The 22325-nt window shown below is 36.3% G+C and overlaps 2 protein-coding genes across 3 annotated transcripts in view; one reads left to right on the forward strand and one right to left on the reverse strand.

Annotated features, from left to right (window-relative positions):
- Positions 1-6569, reverse strand: LOC110384341 (general transcription factor IIE subunit 2). The gene is made up of 6 exons (XM_064037582.1): positions 6428-6569; positions 5969-6073; positions 5499-5661; positions 5105-5214; positions 852-1029; positions 1-276 (listed from the first exon to the last, which is right to left on the reverse strand). Exons 1-6 carry the CDS (start codon positions 6487-6489, stop codon positions 16-18), a joined length of 879 nt encoding a protein of 292 aa, XP_063893652.1. The 5' UTR covers positions 6490-6569; the 3' UTR covers positions 1-15.
- The window catches only part of LOC110384340 (chitooligosaccharidolytic beta-N-acetylglucosaminidase), a 24606-nt gene continuing 8671 nt past the window's right edge, over positions 6391-22325 (forward strand). Inside the window, exons 1-6 of one of the 2 annotated variants that reach the window (XM_049840493.2) lie at positions 6391-6528; positions 11567-11628; positions 15366-15499; positions 18413-18543; positions 19184-19289; positions 21025-21188. In XM_049840493.2, coding sequence (XP_049696450.2) covers positions 11573-11628; positions 15366-15499; positions 18413-18543; positions 19184-19289; positions 21025-21188 — 591 coding nt within the window. In that variant the 5' untranslated portion in view covers positions 6391-6528; positions 11567-11572. Of the gene's footprint in view, positions 6529-6944; positions 7075-11566; positions 11629-15365; positions 15500-18412; positions 18544-19183; positions 19290-21024; positions 21189-22325 lie in introns of those variants that run through there. The other variant, XM_049840492.2, reaches the window with a different exon arrangement.

Here is a 22325-nt window from a genome sequence, read left to right on the forward strand (position 1 = left end):
TATGTCTTATATTTTTTATTTGATAGTAACACCTTTTTGAGTCAAAGTATTGTCTTCATAGGTTTCGAGCACATCAGCCAAATGCTCATTATCTCTTGGTTTCTTGAACTGCCTCCTCTTTTGAGCAGTTTTCTTACGCTTGGGTACCACTGGTTTTCGAGGGCCATGATCCTGCATCGATTTGATGCCTTGTTTCTCCAAATATTCTTCAATTTTCGCGTCATCCATCGCGTCAACTGCAGTTGCACGCCATAATTTAACAAATTCCTCATCAACCTGTAATCCAAGTAATTAGGATCACTTTTGGGGAATTATTTACTCAGAGAAAACAACTAAGTAAAGGCACAATAAGGCAGTTGTCCCACCAACGACGAGAAAACGACTAACTATCGGCTATTTCCTCGCTCAAGAAACGTACAATAGATATACTTTCCAAGTGAACAAAAGAGATGCATATACAAATAGTTGATCGCTGACTGTTCACACTGCCGGCGAGCACTCGCTTCACTAGTTTGTCGCTGAGCGACAAAAGCTATGAAAGATAACACTCGCTCGGCGACACTCGCCAAGCGTTTAGAACTCACGCCGAGAGAGCAACCAGTGGTCATGTCTCTACAGTGCGTATCTAGCGAGCGAGTGATGGGAGTAATCGCCCGCCTCACTCGCACACTCGCTTATAGCCGAGCTACACAAATATCGGAACTACGCACTCGCTCCCCGCGTCTCACTAACTCGTTTCTAGTTCTAGCTCTACTCGTTACTCGTTAATCGTTGCCGGTGAGACAAGTGCCTTAGGTACAATTTGCAGGCTTTGTACTTAATTTTGCAAATAAAGTTGAAGACCAACTTACATCTAATGTTGCAGTTTTGTCATTGTAAAACAATATTTTCTTTTTATCCGTAGGTCGAGTTATGTAGAGAATTTCTTGAGCTAAGCTTTTCAGGGCCCTCTCACAATGAGGCAAGGACTCTTGAACATCTTCCAGTAATATGCCTCCAAGACCTTTGAGATCATGTTGTTTTAATAATCTGTAAGGAAAGGGCGCAGAAGAAAACTTAAATTTAACAAAACATTAATGTAGAATAACAAAGCGCTAATATTGTTTGTTAAGTTAAAGTATCACTATTGAACTAGGTGATATCAAGTCACTGTTCAATGACCTTAAGCAGTCAGTCGACTTCATGAGTGAAGAGTTCGATAGAATGAAAGCCGAACTCGAAACCTGTAGAAACGGCAATAAAATTCTTCACAAGGAGAACGATTCTCTCAGACATACTATCTCTGAACTGTCATCAAGAATGAACTTGATTGAACAGCACGCACGCCAACAGAACTTAGAAATCAATGGCATACCAGAAAGCAAAGCAGAAAATCTTGTTAAAACTGTTCAGCAAATTGGCAATGTCATCTCTTGTTCCATCAAAGACGATGACATCCTGTCGGTAGTACGGGTAAGGAAGCTGGATCCAGAAAGCAGTAATCCTAGAGCTGTAGTCGTCAAGTTGCGCAGCATGCTCCTGAGGGATACTCTTCTAACCTCAGTGATGAACTACAACAAAGCGCACCCCGACAAAAAACTTAACTCGCAACACCTTGGGTACGCCAACTCAATTAAGCCTGTCTTCGTATCCGAACACCTGTCACCCCTAAACAAAAAAATTCATGCGGCTGCCAGAAAAGTCGCGAAAGAAAAAGGATACAAATATGTATGGGTTCGAGATGGCAAGATCTTGATACGGAAGGACGACGGACAACAAGCTAAGCAAATAAAAAGCCTAGAGGCTGTCTCTTTACTATAAAGGGACGAAAATCGCACATAACCCGTGATCTTGCTGTCAGAATTCACCATCTATTATCAGAACTTCAGAGGTCTCAAGACTAAATTAAAGAATCTCCAGCTAGCCGCACTACTTAATAACTATGATGTGATTATTGGAACAGAGACATGGCTTGATGACACCGTGAATGATGGCGAATTATTTGACTCCCGATACATTATTTATCGTAGAGACAGAGCTTCTACTCCTCTTGGTAGTAAAAAAGGAGGGGGTGTACTGATCGCTGTTTCTAAGGCGATAGACTCATCACGGGTGGCAAAATGGGAATCAGATGCTGAAGATCTGTGGGTCAAGCTCAAAACCCGCAGTGGAACTGGCGATCTATACATCTGTGCAGCCTATCTGCCACCACCTGTGCAGCTTGGCCTTCTTGATTCGATCCTGAACAACGTGGAGGCAGTGATGGAATCAGCGCGAGGAGATGTAATAATCGCTGGGGACTTCAACCTCGGTTTCATCGACTGGAGCACGGATAACACACTCTGCAACTCACCGTGTACAATTGCTAGAAACTTTGCGAACAGATTAGGCTACACACTGGTTGATTTTATGTCGTCAAACAGCATTACGCAAATAAATACTGTTAAGAACTGTTACAATAGAACTTTAGACCTTATCTTATGTAACTTCCAGGGTGGATCTGTCAGTGAATGTAAGAATCCAATGTCGCTGGTCGATGTTCATCACCCTCCTCTCGATATCACCATTAAAAATATTTCGCCTGCAATACTAAAAAGTAAGTGTTCTGTCAAATACAACTTCTGGAAGGCCAATTATGTACTTGCAAATGAAAGGTTGAGGAGCATCGATTGGGCACGTTTGTTTTCGGGTCTGGCAGATGTGGACTTAATGGTAGACGTATTTTACGAACAATTGAATCGAATAGTGGATGAATGTGTTCCTAAACATAATAGGCAAAATAACAAATTTCCTGTATGGTTCTCGAAATGTTTGATTAGACTCCTCAACGAAAAGGAAAAATTAAGACTTCGTTTTAAAAAATACAAAAATCCCAGGGACAAATACGAGTACCGTATATTGGAGGAACGTTCTAGAATCATGATCAAAAGTTGTTACAGAACGTATGTCACTAACACTGAAGATAATATCAGATTGAATCCGAAGGCATTTTGGTCATTCGTTAAGGCGAAGAGAGCCAAATCTAATGGCATCCCATCTGAGATGTATTGGAACGGGAAAATGGCAACTTCTGGAGAAGAAGTAAGTAAACTGTTTGCCTCACATTTTTCTGCCACCTTTGCATCTCCAACCGGTACAGCTGCGACACAAACAATGTCCAAAGAGTACCCTCAGCTTGCGCTAGGAAGCCATTATTTCACAGAGCGAGACGTTCTCAAAAGTTTTAAAAAACTGAATATCTGCAAGGGTCCAGGGCCGGACGGTATACCACCGAATTTCATAAGGCAGTGTGCCAAACATTTAGCATTACCGCTCAAACTTATTTTTAATAGATCCCTTATGTCTTCTAAGTTCCCCGAGCAGTGGAAAATCGCACACGTAGTTCCTATATTTAAAAAAGGGGAGCCTAATGATGTTGGGAACTATCGGCCCATATCACTTCTTTCAATTTTCTCGAAAGTGTTCGAATCATTAGTCTGTCCTGTATTAACTTCACTCATTCAAACTCAATTGGCTACGCAACAGCATGGTTTCCGTAACAATAAGTCCACTGCCACCAACCTAATCCAATACATTAATGATATCAGCAGAGCCGTAGACTACGGTGTGCAAGTGGACGCAATTTACACGGACTTTAGTAGTGCGTTCGATAAAGTAAATCACGTGCTTCTACTTCAAAAACTCGAAAAATACGGAGTGCATGGTCATTTGCTGTACTGGTTCGAATCATATCTTTCACAACGTCAACAGAGAGTTGTTATAAAGGGTTATCAGTCGCCACTTTATCCCTCAACATCTGGGGTGCCACAAGGATCGCATCTCGGTCCTATTCTTTTCCTTGTTTTTGTGAACGACATCATACACTCCATTAAAAACTCAAAATGCTTAATGTTTGCGGATGATTTAAAACTATACAAGGAAATTGAATCAGGTACTGACGTTGCTTTGCTACAGGAGGACTTGGACGCAATTCGCGAGTGGTGTCAAAGTAACATGATGACTCTCAACGTTAAGAAGTGTTATCATATTACTTTTACACGAAAAAAGTTGATACATCCTTCAGCATATCACTTAAACGACAAAATCCTTCAAAAAGTCGATACCATTCGTGATTTGGGAGTCCAACTTGATAGCAAACTATCCTTTATATATCACTTCGACACTATTGTCGCCAAAGCAAATAAAATGTCGGGGTTTGTAAAGAGAACTTGCAAGGAATTCCGCTCATGTGGCACACTCAAGGTTCTCTATAACTCTCTGGTGAGGAGTATACTGGAATATGCATCTCCTGTATGGAATCCCGCGTATCGTGTCCACATTGACAGAATAGAACGCATCCAAAAAAAGTTTACGAGATACCTCCGCTTCAGATCACAGACTTGTGATCATGAAGCTGATTATCCTCAAAGGCTCCGCCATTTTGGGATGAGCTCCTTGGAGCAACGAAGAAGGTGCTCAGATTTAGTTTTCCTTTATAAGACCCTCCACAATTTGGTGAATGTACCGGAGTTGTTATCGGAGATCAGTCTAATTGTGCCCCGCCGTACCTCATTTAGATCCAATTTTAAAACAGAAACATTTAAAATGCCTAAAAAAAAAAAAAAGAACTAATCTTGGTCGTTCAGCTCCCTTATACCGGTTTTTGTCTAGCTACAACAAGCTAATCACGCGTACTAACAATTTAGACATATTTTCAAACAGTCTGAATGAATTCATACGTAACATCCTCAGTTGTTAATCGATTTAATTGTTCATTTCTTTCACAAAAGGGTAATTTGTGTGACCTTATTTAATGCATTTTATATTGTACAACTGATTATTATTATTTTTTTTTTTGTAATTTATAATGTATATTTTTTGTTACCAATTTCAATCTTATCCTCTAAATTTTAATTGTTGCTATTAATGTGATGTCCTACTGTATCTGTTATTGTTTTAATTTTTTTTTCATCATGTAATTCCATTTTTTATTTTTTCCTCATTCATGATTATAGAAGTGCTGTGCACGCCTATAAGTGACGAATTCACCGCAACGCCATTCAATATAACTTAATACCTAATGTAATGTGTTAGTGAATAAGTCGTTGGTGTGTCAATAAATAAATAAATAAATAAATTAAGTTACCTTAATAAAGACTTTTTATCCTTAATTTTATAAACAGGCTTAAAATTATATTTTCCGTCAGGAGTACATTCTATTTTAGGGTTGTTTTGGAGTGCTTCTGTTTGTAGCCACTGAAAATAAAATAATTGAGTTGTATGGATGGTCAATGATAAAAATGTCACAGTGACTTGCAGTGTGCTATTAAGTAAGAGAATATATAGACAACTAGCTTTCGCCCGCGGTTTCACCCGCGTCCTGTAGCCGGATGGTGACAAAAACTATTCTAAAACCTTCTCCTGGGTCTACGTTACCTCCCCTCTAATTTTCAGCCAAATCGGTCAAGCCGTTTTCATGTTATGTCTTGACAACGGAAAGCGGGTTTCATTTTTATATATATAGATAAAGGATTACAAACCTGTTTGACTTTATTGCCAACATCCAGCTGGTTAGTTTCATCAAGGACTTCATCGAGAGTCAGTGGATGATCATCTCCCTCTTGATGTCTTGCTCTCATGTGTCTGACTATGCGGGCGAGCACTCCAAACCGATAGGAGGAGCTCCCGGACATCGTTTTGTAACTGGAAATTAAAGATAAGTATTCATATGGGTAATTGGCTATAGTGTTGTACAGCATAGTTTATTTATTTATCTATTTATTAGCAAAAGAACACCAACAGCTTCTGTGTATAAATTAACAAAACAAAAGAATAACAAGCAGGTTGGCTTTCACAGTTGCCAATTGCAATTAGTTTAAAGAAATAATCTATTTTATAAACAACACATGTTACAAATCTCTTTTATGTTTCAATCACAACTAAGACATGAGTAAATATTAGTGCTGAACATATGCTATATTAATTGTGTGTAGAACATATTAGTACTTACTTAGAGGCATCAAGCTTCGGGCCAGTGCTGACCGAGCTTGATGACTTAGATTTCTTCTTGCTGTCATCTTTAAATTGGGAGTCATCTCTCTTCTTCTTTTCGATACTGAAATTAATAATAGATTATAAGACAAATAATGAAAATGGAATTTAAATAAGACAAATAATGAAAATGAAATTAAAAAATTAAGAAAACTCAAAATTGATATTGACATTAGTAAACAACGCTGCTACAGAGGGTAAACGAACCACGTCACATTTGCATCAAGATGCTGAGCAATAACTGGTCACATAAAAGTTTACAATCATTCTCAATAGTTTTTCCAAAGTTATTATGAAGTAAATTGATGATTGGGTTTGTTGGTGTTCGCGTGTGGGAGCGAGAGAAAGTACGCGAGTGACGGCGCGGTGCGAGTAGTACCCGTGAGCTAACCGTGTTCAACACAAGGATGCAGCGTACCTCGGCGTAGCAAGGGCCTTTTTCTTAAAAGCTTCACGTTCCCGAAGCAAAGCAGGATCCATTGTAGCTTCAGCAAAAGCTTCCTTCTATTTTAATAAAACGTAAGTATGTCACTTGTCATGTTTACACACTAAAATAAAGTTTAATAACTTCGTATCTTTCACTTTTGTTTCGATTTTAATCAATGTATTGTCAATTTTGTTTGACGTCTGTCAAACTGAAGTAAGTGTTTTTTTAAATTTAGTTGCGTGAAAACTCATCTTTTGGCTCGAAGCATCGAGGCACGCTTATAATATATGGGAATTTTCGGTAACTCAACTACAAAGCTCGATTTTTTGTGGTGATTTATTCCCTGAAAAGCAAAACGTACAAGCTGTACTCTGTAGTATAATCTTGTTTTTTTCTGAAACATTTTTAGAGTACAAACATATTATTTTTGAAAGTTTGTTGACCTCATAAACATATGATTTATTATATGAATAACCCGTAAGCCATAAGTTAAGGAAGCAAAGGCTGCAATTGGTTGCTCGACAAAAACAAGAAGCAACAAACAAGTTTTGTTGACGGTTTGCATGAGCGGTAAATCGTTTCTCCTTCAGCCACTGTTCCAGCTGTATCGGAGCAGTGTGGACGTTGCCGCTCAATTGGTGCGTATTCGAATATATTGCTATGTTTACGAAGTTATTTTATAAATTAAAGTTACCTTAATTTCTTAAATTATGTTTTTGAAAGATTGTAAAAGTAAGGGGCGGTCTTTAATACCCCTGCACTCATTATCTTTGCGGGAAAATTAAAATACTTAATTATTTGCATAAGTATTTATATATTTTAGTATTTACTTAAGTGTTAATGGTGTTTATAGGTATTCGTTGATTTTATTTATTTATAGGTTTTATTAAAGAAAAGTAGCATTTATACATTATGCCATAAGATAATTATTTATTTTTATCTGGCACAAACAAAGAAGTGGATTTTTTTTGTGAATAAATTTTGTTTTTGCTAAAATTGAGATAAAATAAAATAGTCGGAATTCGTCATAATTATTTATTATCTATTTGGTACGCAGGTTTTTTTTTCACTTTTTCGTGTTTACTGTTAAAGATAAAACTGGCGGGAAACATTATGTTAACTAAACATAAAAAAAAATAATTAAGTGTTTCTTGGCGTCACTACGTTTGATAAGAAAAAACCCAAATTGCAGTATTCCATGAAGTTACCTATTTTATAAGTTGAGTTAAACATTGTGCAAAGAGAACAACTTAAATATTTTTAATTGCTTAAATTTTATTAAGCCTTAAAAATGTCCATTTCAATGAAGTTGTTACCTACATATTTCATAGCCCTGTCATAGCAATACTATGCAATATATTCGTGCCGCGATTTTTTTGTAAGTTCACAAGTATACATTAGACGCCCTAGATTCCTGTTACTTTTACTTTTGCTCACGACACTCATAAGGTCGTTATTCTTATCTATGATTGAGTTTTTAAACGGTGCTACAGTCAATACACGATTCGAAACAATGTCCTAATATTTAAATGCGCATGGAGACACGTGTAACTTTGTTCTGCGTTAAAAACAGTTAAAACGATAATACATTTTATCTTAAATGTAGCTGCTATAAATACTTAGATTGCACTAAAGAGAAGATATAGGTACTTACATAAGTACTTGCTTCCGCCTGCAGTTTTACTCACGTTCCGCAAGAATTACTTTCCGCAAATGACTAAAAAGTAGCTTAAGTATATGATATTCTGATCCATTCAGTATTTTTGGCATGAAATAGTAACAAACATACATACATTGTTACGAACTTTCGCATTTGATACCTATATATTAGGAAAAAATTTGGAAACCGCGTTAAAAAAGATATCCCTACTGAAACTAAGCACTAAGTCAGTTTGCACTCAGTCCGTGGATCGCAAACAAAAATCTCAAAAACTACTAAATATTTAGGTACACCCGATGTTGGGGGCGGCATAGGGTGTTCAAATGTTAAAAAAAATATTTTAAGAATGACATAACTAACGCAATTAGGTTTACCTCATGTCTATTGTTTATGTCAGTTGAATAGCCAAGACTATCGTGAAACACATTTCATAATAATAGGCTTTAACTTTGAACCTAGAACTCAAATCCTAAAAAAATCGAAGTCCACGATATTTTGTCTTCTAGACGCAAAACTTTTTTGGGTTTGAAATAAACCAGTTAAAAGTTGCTCGACCCTCGTTCCGTGAGAATTGTTGTGTAGGTACACTCGGAATAGGCTACCTAATATAATAATGACTGAAAGAATTTGTCAAATTGGACTTGCTAGCCGATAAAAGTGCACCATTAATGTTCGTCATTCGAGCCCTAAAATTTCTCATATCCACAGAAGGATTCGATTCCAGAGAGATCTTAAAATAACTTGTAAAAATTGATCTCTGTTAGCAAATCAGTGGATAGGTTATAGAAATCCACCGTAACACGAGTAGTTGTGAAGGTTCCAAGGATCAAATGTATACGATTCGTGCCCACCTTCAGATTCTATTTAATAGATAAGGCCCGCTCTATTCACACGGAGTATCTTTCTCAATTAGTTCAATTAATCCTTTGATATATTATTTCCTTTGATTAATCTTTTGAGATGATTAGTAGGTGATCGTTGTACGAGTAGTTTAATAGAAGTAAATTCCGATGCTTATATTTATATCGTTTTATGGAAATAAAAAAAAAAGCTGTTGAAGCGGAAAATAACGGAATAGGTACCTACCTATATTTTTAAAATACTATTTTAATTGGTCATATTAGCTACATTGATAACGGTAGAACGTGTTTTCTTTAGATTCGTAGATTAATTCGGGTCCTACCTATATTTTTTAATATCAATATAATTATTTATGTGCATTTATTAAATATCATCGTTATCATAATATAATCATAACATTGTTTTACTGTTATTTATTCATGCATAAACTAACTATTAAATATAAAATTATTAATAATACCAATACCGTGAATTTCATATTTCGCGTAATTTTTCTGTATCACACTGATGTACCTACTACATCATTGACGACATTACATTGTTTAAAAACAGTGAAAAGTGTTAGTATCCAAGTAGCACATTAAAGTAGGTACCGGCACACTGCAAACTTTTTAGTCGGCCGACAGTATAGTCGGGCGCTTGATAAGTACGGAGATGTATGAGAGAGCACACATAACAACGATGATGTATTTGACCGGTATCAAATCGACTAAAAACTAAAAAAAAACAACCATTGGGCCAACTGTTGGCTGACTGTTTAGTCTGCAGTGTGCTAGTATGCTCTAGCTAATTGATTTAGGATAGTAAATCGATTATACTTACGTTTTTAATTAATCTTTCAAAGCCAATGTCGTTAATGGCTGTTTAATGTAATCAGCATAGGAAATGTCTGCATATTTCATTCTTTTCGGTCGGTTGTCATCATTGAGATTTGAGCTGCTTTTGGCTCATTTAGGTTCACTTAAATCAAAATTTAAAATTTAATGTAAATTAAACGTGAGCGCTAGTTACAATTCTTAATTTAATATTATGATTGCTGAAATACTGACCTAATTTAAATGGGTATACCTATATGTACCTGAGACCTGAGACATAGGCTACTTTTTATCCTGGTAAGCACCTAGATCCTTCGAAACCTATTGTAGCAGTTGAAAGATACCTCCGCATTGCCCAATTCTGTCAACTGCAAATTGTATTACGTATTGTGGTTGCAAGCGGTAGGAATTTGGGTTTGCTCCCGCTAGTTCTACTGCTTAGTTCTACCGTAAAACTAATGGGAACTTTTTTTCCCACTAGTTCTACTATATGAGATGTAACAAAATAGTAGAACTAGTGGTTTTTATTGGTATTTCCACTAGTTCCACTGAACATTGACAGTAGAACTAATGGGACATAATTTTGTTCTACTAGACAGAAGAAGTACAGTCGACGGCCGATAGTTGTGATTTTTTTCAGAGCTCAATATCGATAGCAGTCAGAATAACTTAGATTTTTTTCATGAATTTCAACAAAAATCAAATGTTTTTCTTTAGAAAAGTGCTAGGACAGCAGAAATGAAGAGGAGCTAGAGAGGAGTAGATAATCTTTTTTGTTCATCTAATTTTATAACACCTCTGTGGTGGTGTTTAATAATCAGACATTGATAAAAAAAAACACGCTTTAAAAAGTTAGTTTAATGTGAGTGTTGTGTTGGAAACTAAGTCTTTTACAAAAAGTTAAACATCTGTTGAACATTTGTCTAAGTAAAGTGTGGTTACAAAATGGACTTTAGTTCAACGTCATAATTTGTAAAAAAAATTGACAAGTGTTTAATTTTTTTTTGTATTTTTTTAAAGCGTGTTTTCAAGCTATTATTTTTATTTGTTTTTATTTGTCTTAATCATAGGGCTGCAATTCAAACAGTCAATCAACAAGTATTTTTAAATAATTTCAATACTACATTAATTTTGTATAATTTAATGTAGTATTGAAAATGAATATCAATATCTGATTTTTAAACAACACCACAGAGGTGTTATAAAATCAGATGAACAAAAGGATTATTTCTGCTGCCCTAGTACTTTTATAAAGAAAAACATTTGACTTTTGCTGAAAGTTATGAAAAAAATCTAAGTTTTTCTGACTGCTATCGATTTTGAGCTCTGAAAAAAATCACAACTACAGATTACCGGACACGGCGAGATGTCACCCAGGCCGTCGACTGTACTTCTTCTGTCTAGTAGAACAAAATGTCCCATTAGTTCTACTGTCAATGTTCAGTGGAACTAGTGGGAATACCAATAAAAACCATAATTCCCACTAGTTCTACTATTTTGTTACATCTCATATAGTAGAACTAGTGGGAAAAAAAGTTCCCATTAGTTCTACGGTAGAACTAGTGGGAACAAACCGGAATTTGAACTTTTCCGGGTGAAGTTTGTACAGCCTAGGATGGTATGAATCTCAGGAAATTGTTGTCTTCGGAAATGATTAACTTAGTATTATTGAAAATTCTCGTTCGTAGGGGACGAAGACAGGGATGAATGGGACAAACGAAATCAAAAACAGTATTTATCTACTTAGTTAATTAATGGTACTTAAGTTTTAAACTTTATTTTTCTTCTTTGCAGATAAAGATGTGGCTTCAAAATTTCTGCATATACACGGTGTGCTTAGCTCTGGTTTCACTATGGTAAGTGTTTTTTTAATACAAGAAGACAATTTATGACTTGCACTTGCACTTGCTTTAACTCTATGATAGATATGCTCTCTAGATTTTTATGTATTATTGTGTATGTATTATTGGTTGTTTCACACAAAATTAAGTAAGCCCAATTTTTCGTGAACAGACAAACATTCGATAATTATAAAAAAATTCGCTATTAACTTTCTTAGTTAATATGAAAGAAAATACTTTTCCTTATAGCTACATAATTTACTTTGTATTTGTAATCGATCGTCGCAGTGAATGACTTTTCTCCACTCGTTACCAGTTATTCTAGTTTTCTATATGTAACAGGGTATCAGTAATCATGTAATACCGGTTGGTGATAATATTTTCTCACTACAAATAATTTATTTTTTAGAACCTACTAGATGGTACAAGCTTTCACACGGTTTGTGGTTTGGGAATTCCTTATAGGACTCTGATCTAAACACTCCTTAAAGCTTATCTCGATAAATGGATTATTATTAACATTAAAACACTTTTCAAACCGGGCCAGTAGTAGTTCCCGAGGTTCACGCGTTCAACCAACAAAACAAACAAATTCTTCAGCTGTAGATACTGCTGTAGGTACATATAAGCAAAAAATATTTACATGAATTGAAGTCGAATTGAGAACCTCATTTTTTGGGAGGTCCAATAAAAATTTTGCAGTTTCGATTCAACACAACACGCTATATGGACCTAGTTTAAATCTGTGTTCGTTTGATATAAATAAACGTAATACTTACAGTCAATGACACTGGCTTAGTTAGTTGCGAAAGTTCACAACTAAAATAGATCTAGCGCGTAACGCATTGTTACTAAAAACTTATGAAAGCGAACGTAGAAATGTATTTATACAACTGTGTTTCTGAAATTCAGTTAGGATTTTGAAATACTGTAGTAGGTACTAGTGTGGTAGCATTTGGCTTGGCGTCCTTTTATTATGATCTGATAGACTTTATGGGTAACACACAGCAAATGCAATGTTAATTCGTGTTAATTATATCAAATAAGTATTAGTTACTTACTTGCTTGAAAAGTGAAAACTAAAGTGGAGCAAAAATATTCCCAAAAAAGTAGTAAAAAATAAACTATGTAGTAGCATGCTGTCGGGTTCAACGGCGGATCCAGGGGGTAGGTCACAAGGTCATGACCCCCCCCTGGGCCAGGTTCAGGACTTAAGAGGACCAATAATTGAAATGATTAAACACGATGTTTTATGTTTTTGTTATAAGTATAAGATAATTTTTATTCCGAGTGAATAGGTATGTAGATACCTACATAGTTACAGGTAGAGTAGTTTTGCTGAAGACTTCGTGCTCGCAACGCTCGCTCTCTATTCTTTATTTACTCTTTATCCGTACCCAAAAGGAGGAAACGGGACCCTGTTACTAAGAATCCGCTGTCCGGGTTGTCTACATTACATCAGACATCAGCATCTCATGCAGGGTCGTCTTAACCTATGGTGCAGGGTGTGCGAATAACCTGGGCGCCTCGATATCAGGGGCGCCGCGGGACGCCCCACCACTACGAAATTTCGAAGAAATTACACCCGTTCGATAAGGAAGTTTCACATTGTATCATGATACTGACAAAAAAGTCGCCTTCGCTTTATTGGATTGATCATTTTGATTATTTTTAACTTTTAACATCCTCCAACTAAGTGAAAAAATTCTAGCTCGCTACGCTCGCGAGAAAATGACTATGTCTGTACTGTATTTCTGATTGTTTATTATTGTTATTGACGCACCGAAACAACTAACACAAATGTCACTCGCTCTATTCACGGTTCCCTTTTATTTGTACGTTATTTCCAGTCTGATTTGTGAGTCTTCAAACGAATAATTTAAAAAAGTTCGCGCTCGCTGCGCTCGCTTCTACTTGTTGCTTTACAATGTACTTAATCAGGTGCTTTTGTGTCGTAGGCTCAAAAAAATTCGCACTCGCTTCGCTCGCACAATATTATATCTGCCTTGCCTTGATAACTTCATAAGTCAAATATAGGAGAAAAAAATATTAATGGAGTCCTCAAAAACAAAACAGTTTGCGCTTCCGGGTTGTTACTTTACAGCGCTTTAAAACTTATGAACTTTTTGTGTCCCAAAATTAAAAAATTTGCGCGCTCGCTTTGCTCGCGCAAATTTTTACAATTACGTTGTCCTGTCTCGACTTTCATAACTTAAATCTGGCCAACAGTTTGAGCCTACAATGATTTGGAAACATTTTTTAAGTCCTTTACCTACCTACTTGGGTGACGATTGCACCCAGGCGTTAAATGAGCTAGAGACGGCCCTGATCTCATGAACCCTTACCAATAGTAAGACAGTTGAAGTTTTCACAGAAAATGTTTTACTATTGCTGCAATAAAAAACGTACGCGCCCTTTTCTGCGTACACAATACTTTTCAAACGTTTAGTCTTCAACCTGAAAAAATTCTCGCGCTTTCTTGTATTTGTGTATATTTGTTATACGGCAAGAAAGCGTTTTCATCTACGTTTAGTCCTCGAACTGAAAAAAAAATTTTCGCGCTCGCTTCGCTCGCGCTTCTTTCAATTTCGCTGCTGTGATTATGTCCAAGAAATCGCGTTCGCTCAGCTCGGACCATTTTCTACACAAAAACACTTTTTTAACCTTAGTCCTCGACCTGAACAAAAATTTTCGCGCTCGCTACGACTACGACCGTGTGACCCCCCCCTGGCGCCGAAGCTGGATCCGCCCTTGGTCGGGTTCACCAGTTAATACCCAACATTCACAAACTTCAATGCCAAGGTGATACGTTTCACTCCACCAGTTTTGAAAGTATCCTACATCCGTTAGTGTCCCTACGGGTCACAAAACAGTTTAACGATCCCGGGATATCCTGACTCGGGCTTATTTATGGCACTTAAAAACGGTGGGAAAGCGCCATAGACGTCTGCATACAATTATCAACCCACAACTTATTCAATTATATAATGTGACCCGTTTCAATGTCAGAAGTGGGCGGATTTATCGGCAGGATGCCTTGTTAGGTAGCTAAGAAGGTCTATCTATTAAAATTGGTCTATGATCTAGCATTAGGTATTATTCGATTATAATGACGCGTCTTTAAGTCTTAAATTGAACGCAAATGGATAATCGATTCACTGATAGTGGTTACTGCAAAGTATACCTATTACGTATGACACATACATACTAGCTTCCGCTAGCGTTTCACCTAGGTACATCTCGTGAGAACTATTAAGTGCACCCGGATAAAAAAAATGTACCCTTCTGCGATAAATGGGCAACTGATAACACTGAAATAATTTTCCAAATCGCTCTATTCAATAGGTTCTGAGATTAAAAGAAACATGCAGAGAAACACTTCAGCTTTATAATAGTACAGATTTTGTGAATCAGAAAAAAACTGACATTTCCTATACTGGAGTCTAGCATTTAGGTTTATCTAACTTTGGAGATACTTATCATAAACGAATCGATGATAATTATGTCCCGACTTCCCGACCTTGTATTTATTATACAACTTACTTTACTACCTTTTTCCTGCGGTTTCACCTGTATCCCCTGGGGAAATACTTTCCCTATCCGAATAAAAAGAAATTTAAATCTTTTTTTGATGTTTAAGTTATATTTTCATCAATATCCGTTCTTTAGTTTTTGAGTGAAGACACAATAAACATTGTCATTCGTGATGTCATAGTTTTCTTTTCATATTTAAACTGTTGTTTTTATTATAGTGTTACCGCCGAAGACCCTTCTCCGTGGAGGTGGTCCTGCGAAGACAGAAAATGTGTGAAGACCCGGAATGACCCTCAGAATAAGGACCCTGTTCTCAGCTTGGAGGCTTGCAAGATGTTTTGCACTGAATATGGTCAGTTTCCTTACCTATATTGTAACGAGAATATTTTTTTCGTGTAAATATATAATTGTCCTTATCACCAAAATATTAACCTCACGCGAAGGCTACTTGCGGGTGGGTATAAATCTTCCACTTTTAACCGCATATGAAAAAAACCGGCCAAGTGCGAGTCGGACTCGCGCACGAAGGGTTCCGTACCATTATTTATAAAACGGACAATAAAATCTCGTTTGTTGTATCATTTTACCTTTTGGGTACGCAACCCTAAAAATAAGAAGTGATTCGCATTTCACATAAGCATTCAAATAAATCGCGATAAATTGTGCTGAACACATATACACCGAAAGTGAAATACGTCATTTTATCGGCCAATTACAGGACAAGTTACAGATTTATGATATTGCTCCGTTTTTCATGGGTTATGTACAGTTTTTTTAACAATTATAAAGTTATTGGACGTATTTTAGTCATACATAATATTTAGGAGGTTTATTTAATTTGCTGAAAAAACTCCCATTGGCAATTCTCAGCAAGCGTAAGAGACGCAATGTTTGTCCTGGTTTCACGAGAAAATGTGTTTACATCCTCGTCTGTTGTGATTGGAAAATGCACAATTTCAAGAATGTTTGGAACAATTGCTTGAATTTTTTTTTATTCCTAAATTGCATGACTTTTATTATATTTTGCCCTTGACCCGATGGGCGACACATTTTGCCTTTTTATCCTGTCACCATCTCGCATTGAATAGCATTTTGTAAGATCTGCAAAATGTCTTCGTCTTTTAACTAAGTATAAAATATTTTGTTCTGAACCCAAACGACACAAAAAAGAGGGGAAGACCGCATAATTCTGCAGCTTTGCAGTTTTATTTGACATTCAGCACAAACGGTTTGAGAGGGAGTGTCAAGGCTAGTGATGACTAATATGCATTGTAAAATCGAACCAGCAGACTTTTTCACTTTTATTATTCTCCAGTGTAAATAATAACAGTTACCAAGGCTGATTTATTAAACAAATCTCCAATAGCTAGACCTAGGTTTATCTGCTATCTGCTAATCTTATCTCAATCCTGAGGTATTGCGAATGATTAAAGTACCTATATTGAATATCTGTATCGATATTATACACCTTGTTTGTTTTGAAAACAATACAGGACAGGCTAAGGTAAACAGATAAAAAGTATCGATAAAATGATTACGGCCTTATGATACATAAATATGAACTCATAGTTTTTCCATTATGCATCTAAAGGTTCGAGTTCAATACCTTATTGACGACAAAAAAATGTCTGTCAGTCAATCTAATCGATTATGTGACGTGAAATTAAAACGATTGTTGTATGTGAATACCTATCGAATTGTAATCTGTAGTTACGGGAGGGTTCGAAAGAGTTACTTCGGCTCTGGAACACGAAGGGCTTCAAAAAGAACATGGGTCGGTTTCAGTTTGACACCTCCTTTCTGCCTCAAAGGATAATTTGTCAATTTCCCCAATAAAGAGGATAGGACTGCACCTGAAGCTCCTTACACACTTATACATAGTTAGGCAGGTGTTTTGGAATACCTGACATAAACCTGTTATCCGCAAAACATGTATTAATTTAAGTGTTTATTTTTGCTAAAAGCTATCAACATTCAGCATGCAGTTCTTTGTTGACTGTTTTGTTTACTTCGGGATTTTGATTAGGTTCATTGGCCGATAGGTACTGAGTACCTACTACAGTCTATCAATCATCTTCGATCGTTTTGCTACGATAAAGGTTTACGCTTTCTTGATCAAACGACGGTAGCATATTATAAGGTACTTACTCGCTGGCACGTAACATGGCAAGGTAGACTGAATTATTGGGCCATTTATTTTTCACACTGGCCCAAAGCTGTGAGGTTGTTTTCATTAGTTTAAAAATACCTAATTCTTCTTTACCAGTATTCGAATATGGTATCTTTTACAGCTAGCCAGTATTCTATGAATTAACTTTTCTTCTAAGAAGCAAGTCTTACCAAGCTTGTCCCTGTTTTGAATGATTTATTGTACGCAGTTATGGACATGCAGTGTTGCATAGTGCACCGATTGCCTATCGGGAACGCCATAATGACCCGCTTCCCTCCTTTGATTGTGCTAGGAGATAAGCAGCTGATGCATTTGTTTTAGGTACTTAGCATTATAATTACAATTTATTAATTATTAATTACATTTATGTGAACAGTACTTGTCTGCTCTTGCTGCGTGTGAGATTTAACACCGTTGTGTTTTAAGGCAGATGTCAGCAAGGATTTAGGACCTTTGAAATACATTACTACATGATGGTATTTTAAGAACCATAACCATTTTAAGAGCCATTTATTTGCACATTTAAAATTTTTGAGGATTAAAATTTCTGGTGTCAGGTTTAATGATAATGGGCCTCAATGTTATCTGATATATTAAGGAAAGATATGACCATTTCTAAATTGGGATCCCAAAAGTCGCAAAAATATCACAGTGCTTTGACCCTTTTGAACCTGAATCGGGAGTTTCGGTTATGCAAATTTTGCAATAAAGAAAATAAGAGTGGTATTTTTATGGTCTTTGGGTCCGGGAAGCGCCAATAAGCAATTAAATTCCTGTCACCTTATTTTTGGGTCTTATTTTTTGAGAATTTACAGGTTTTTAATGCAGGTGTTTATTTAGGGTTTATTTTAAACATTAAATATTGAATTCCTTAAATGTTGACACTGCAGGATGTCAATATTTTTGAGTTTGGGTAAACAAGAACTGGTTTGCGTATTTTTACATCATGCCGAAAATTTTACAACATGGATCCTACATCCTTTAAATGCAGCCTTTCCAAAGATGTGTCCCAGGGCCTAGTGATATCTGGTATCAAGAGAACCCTCATCACTATTTTTCGCTTAAGTTTTTAACCACTTGCATGTTCTTCTGCAGGTCTACTATGGCCGAAGCCAACTGGAGAGACAGATCTTGGCAACTTCTTATCCAAGATCAACATCAACAACATTGACATCAAGCTGGCGAATGAAGGACGGTCCGCTGATCTTATGAAAGACGCTGGTAACGTGAGTATTCAATGTCGAAAAAATAGATTTTTCTATAGCTACTGTTACAGACCATATGTCCATCAGTGTTAAGATTGGATACATACAATCATAACAAGTAAATATAATTATAACAAGCATAATAATTGTTATCTAAATTAATATTATGATCTAGTGTCGCTTTTCAATTGACCTCATTGGATTGAGGAATAAACTTCGTTTGAACCGACAATAGCATCCGGAGATCTATCTGTTCGTCATCGTACCGATTTAGAAAATCCTGCATACTTAGTTCCAAGGGTACGGGAAAGATACTTAGCGACATCAGTTGACATATACAGCTATTCCTATTCCCGTTGTTTTTGCCAATGGCACAATGAAGGTCAATTTTAGAACAGTGTTTGGTCTAGTCTTCAATAATAGTTTTGTTTTTTACAACGACATCCAGTCTCTCTTTATAACTACCAAGAATGCCACTACATGTTTTGTCTAGGTCACACTAATAATTAGTGACTATCGAAACTTTGTGGTCGTGATCTCTATGGAAAATCCTATTATCAATCTTGTTTACTGTATTATCTTACTTAACCTTTGATCCTAGGATCCAAGTTTACTAGACAACATACCTATGTATGATGACTAATGGCAACGTTCCTCACAGAGGTTCAAGAATTTGGTGTCAATGGCGATCCCCCGTGGTGTCTCCCCGAAGTCTACCGGGAAGGCGGTGACTGTACTCCTGGTCAATGAAAACCCTGATGTCAGAGGTGAGTTGGTTTATTGGAATCAATCTTCAAACTAAAATATTTATATTTTCAAGAATTGTTTGGCTGTAGTGTGAATGTGGAAAAATGGTCCTATGATCCATCCTTAGGTCATGTGTTTGAGTGCAATGGATAATATGTTCGTGATGATGATATGGTTGATAAGCATAATCTGAGTAGAAGGGTGAATTAAAACAAAGAACATGTCGTGCCATTTTCGTGTACAAAATCTCCTTTGTTAATGTTCATGAAATCCATCTTAAATTTTCTTATCAATAATTTCATCTTAAGCCCCTTTAAATGTTTGCGTTACACTGCGAAGTTTTAATGTTTATCCTGAGCAACCTCCTCTTGAAACTCGTTCCAAGTTTTGTTGACTTTCTAAAGGAAACCGCGCGCAAGCATGACGAGCGACATTTGCGAAATATATAATTTGTCACACGGTTTAAGTAGATCCTGTGTTTGTAAACAGCTATTAAGTTTGGTTTTAGGTACATTTATCTTAGAGGTGTAGCTGACTACTTCTTGAATTTCTTATTAATTAACTTGATTTATTTTTGAAGCGGTTTATTCAATTAACGATCTCTATTGCCTACCAATGGAAGTACGGATATCTCCCAAACAATAAACTTAATGGCATCATCATATGTGCAGTTTTGGACTTATGCCAAAGATGATATCTTAGCAATACATCCTTACGACATATGCCCTTGCATATGTGGGAATGTTCGTCACTGCCGTAAGCGACGGATATCAAAGTTATTGTATAGATATCACACGTCACGTTGTTCTATTTTTTTCTCACAGCACCCTAGGTTTCGATGAGTAGGTGTTATAGAAACAGATCTTGCACCTACATTATTTTGAGAGTTTTTGTTTCTCTCATGTACGTGTCTACTTTTTGAATACCTAGCCTTGTATCGAAAATTATTTCCATACCATTCTATCGAGCCTATGGGCATACACAACTAGTAAAAAATAGTTTGCGTGTGTTAGGAATCGAACTTGAGACTTCACACGCAGCAATTAAGTTCACGACAATAAAATATTAGTCGAAGTAGCATTTTCCGGAAATATTACCTCCACGCCGAAGAACGAACCTATTTACTACACGCCTTGTAAACATAGCCGGTATTATATAAATACTAAACGACATGTAAGTACCGCTAGTGAGGTCAATATCCTTGAAGGTGACATAATGTTTATATATAACATATAAAACCGGTATAACAAACACAATGACCGCGTCTAATGGTGTATGAAAACAGAATGGAGAAAAAACACGCGTAGGATTTATGATTACCATGACAATGGTAGGCGACAATGGCCAGTAACTCGACTGAAGGAATCTCCATTCAAATGTGTGATTGTCTTGAATCTGTTGGATGCATGATTTATTTTTGTGGAAGAAGTTTTTTTCGACAATAAAGACAGAATATGCTTGATACTTGAATTAACGGTAGGAATTTTAATATCTCGGCAGTCACGTAGGTAGAATTATTCGTCACGTTATTTTAACTCCATTATTACCTATAGCCTGTTCAATGTACTTACAAAGATAGACTAGTTGAACATTTCCTTACCTCACCTAACGTTTTATTATGCGTCCAATCAGCTTCAGACTTCCAAATTCTTCCTGCAATCTTTTGAAGATCGTCACTCCAACTTTCTTGACTTATCCATATCAATGGACCATAATAACTAAAAATCAATACATGTGATGAATATTTTCGTACAGAATTCTCCCTGGACATGGACGAGAGCTACTTCATCCGAGTGCAAGCTGCTTCGAGTGACAGGATCAACGCTACTATCAAGGGTGGCAGTTTCTTCGGCCTGAGGCACGGCCTTGAAACCCTCTCTCAACTCATCGTGTATGATGACATCAGGAACCATATGCTGGTAAGATTTTATATTGAAGTTTCTTTTATCTGTAACATTTTTTGAGTTGCCCATAGCTACTAATAATACTAAGTTAGCCCATAGGCTGATAGAAAATATTGCAGGAGTAGCCGCAGTTTTCGAGAGCTAAGGTAAAAATGTTCCAGGAAGTCTAACTTATAATTTACTGTACTTTGTGGATTTATAATCATTTCTAAAAGTACAGATAGAAACTGCGACTGATTCGCGATTCAAATTGTTGATAAATAATTAAGAGAAGTGAGTTTGTTGTTGTTATCTTTCGATACAATTTTTATTTTCTTTCATATTTCATTGGAACTTTTACTGTTTGTACTGTTTTTTCTTTGAAGTTAACTTAAAGATGAATGTGGACAGTTTCTGCGAATAAACAAATTATTCAAGCAACGAGCAAACCTTGACACCGCTTATTTTCACATAAATTTTTACGTCATTGTTGTCTCGTATCGAGGAAGTAGGTCTCCATTGATATTGATGCATGTCCTTCACTAATAAATAAATATGTGTCGTATGAATACGATACATATGAAAAATGCATCGCGGGTGTTGGTTAGTCATACATACTAACTTACTAGTGACGTTGTGGGTCGTTCTTGATCACGATCCTCTCGTGTTTTTACAATGTGCGACACGGATGTCTAGATTTTATTATTATCGGTAATTTGTGTTTTTTTTCTGTTTGGAGAATTGTAGATGTTATTATTTTGTGCATTACTAGGAAAAAATATTTTTTACACATTTCAAAACAGTACAAAGAAAAAAATTGTTCTGTTGTTCACACTTCTAGATAACAATAGGTACCAAGAAAAGACCCGAATTAGGTAAGACCCAAAAATATCAATTTAAAAAAACAAAATACTTAAGCAGTAAAGTTTATCAATATTTTTGCCATTTATGAACATTCCGTTGGAATTGTTACATTTCCTTACATATTTACAAATACACAGTCGAGTATTTTTATGGTCCTAATCACTTCCACTTCAGCCTTTAATTTACGACACAAGCCAGCAATAAAATCTTATCCAACAAGTAATTTAGACCCTTCGAGAAATTTCCGTACCCGTTGGTCCTTATATCTTTAGTGCAACATAGGTAATACTGGTCCCTTTGCCATCTAAG

The sequence above is a fragment of the Helicoverpa armigera genome, chromosome 13, assembly GCF_030705265.1.
Source record: "Helicoverpa armigera isolate CAAS_96S chromosome 13, ASM3070526v1, whole genome shotgun sequence".
Classification (NCBI taxonomy): domain Eukaryota; kingdom Metazoa; phylum Arthropoda; class Insecta; order Lepidoptera; family Noctuidae; genus Helicoverpa; species Helicoverpa armigera.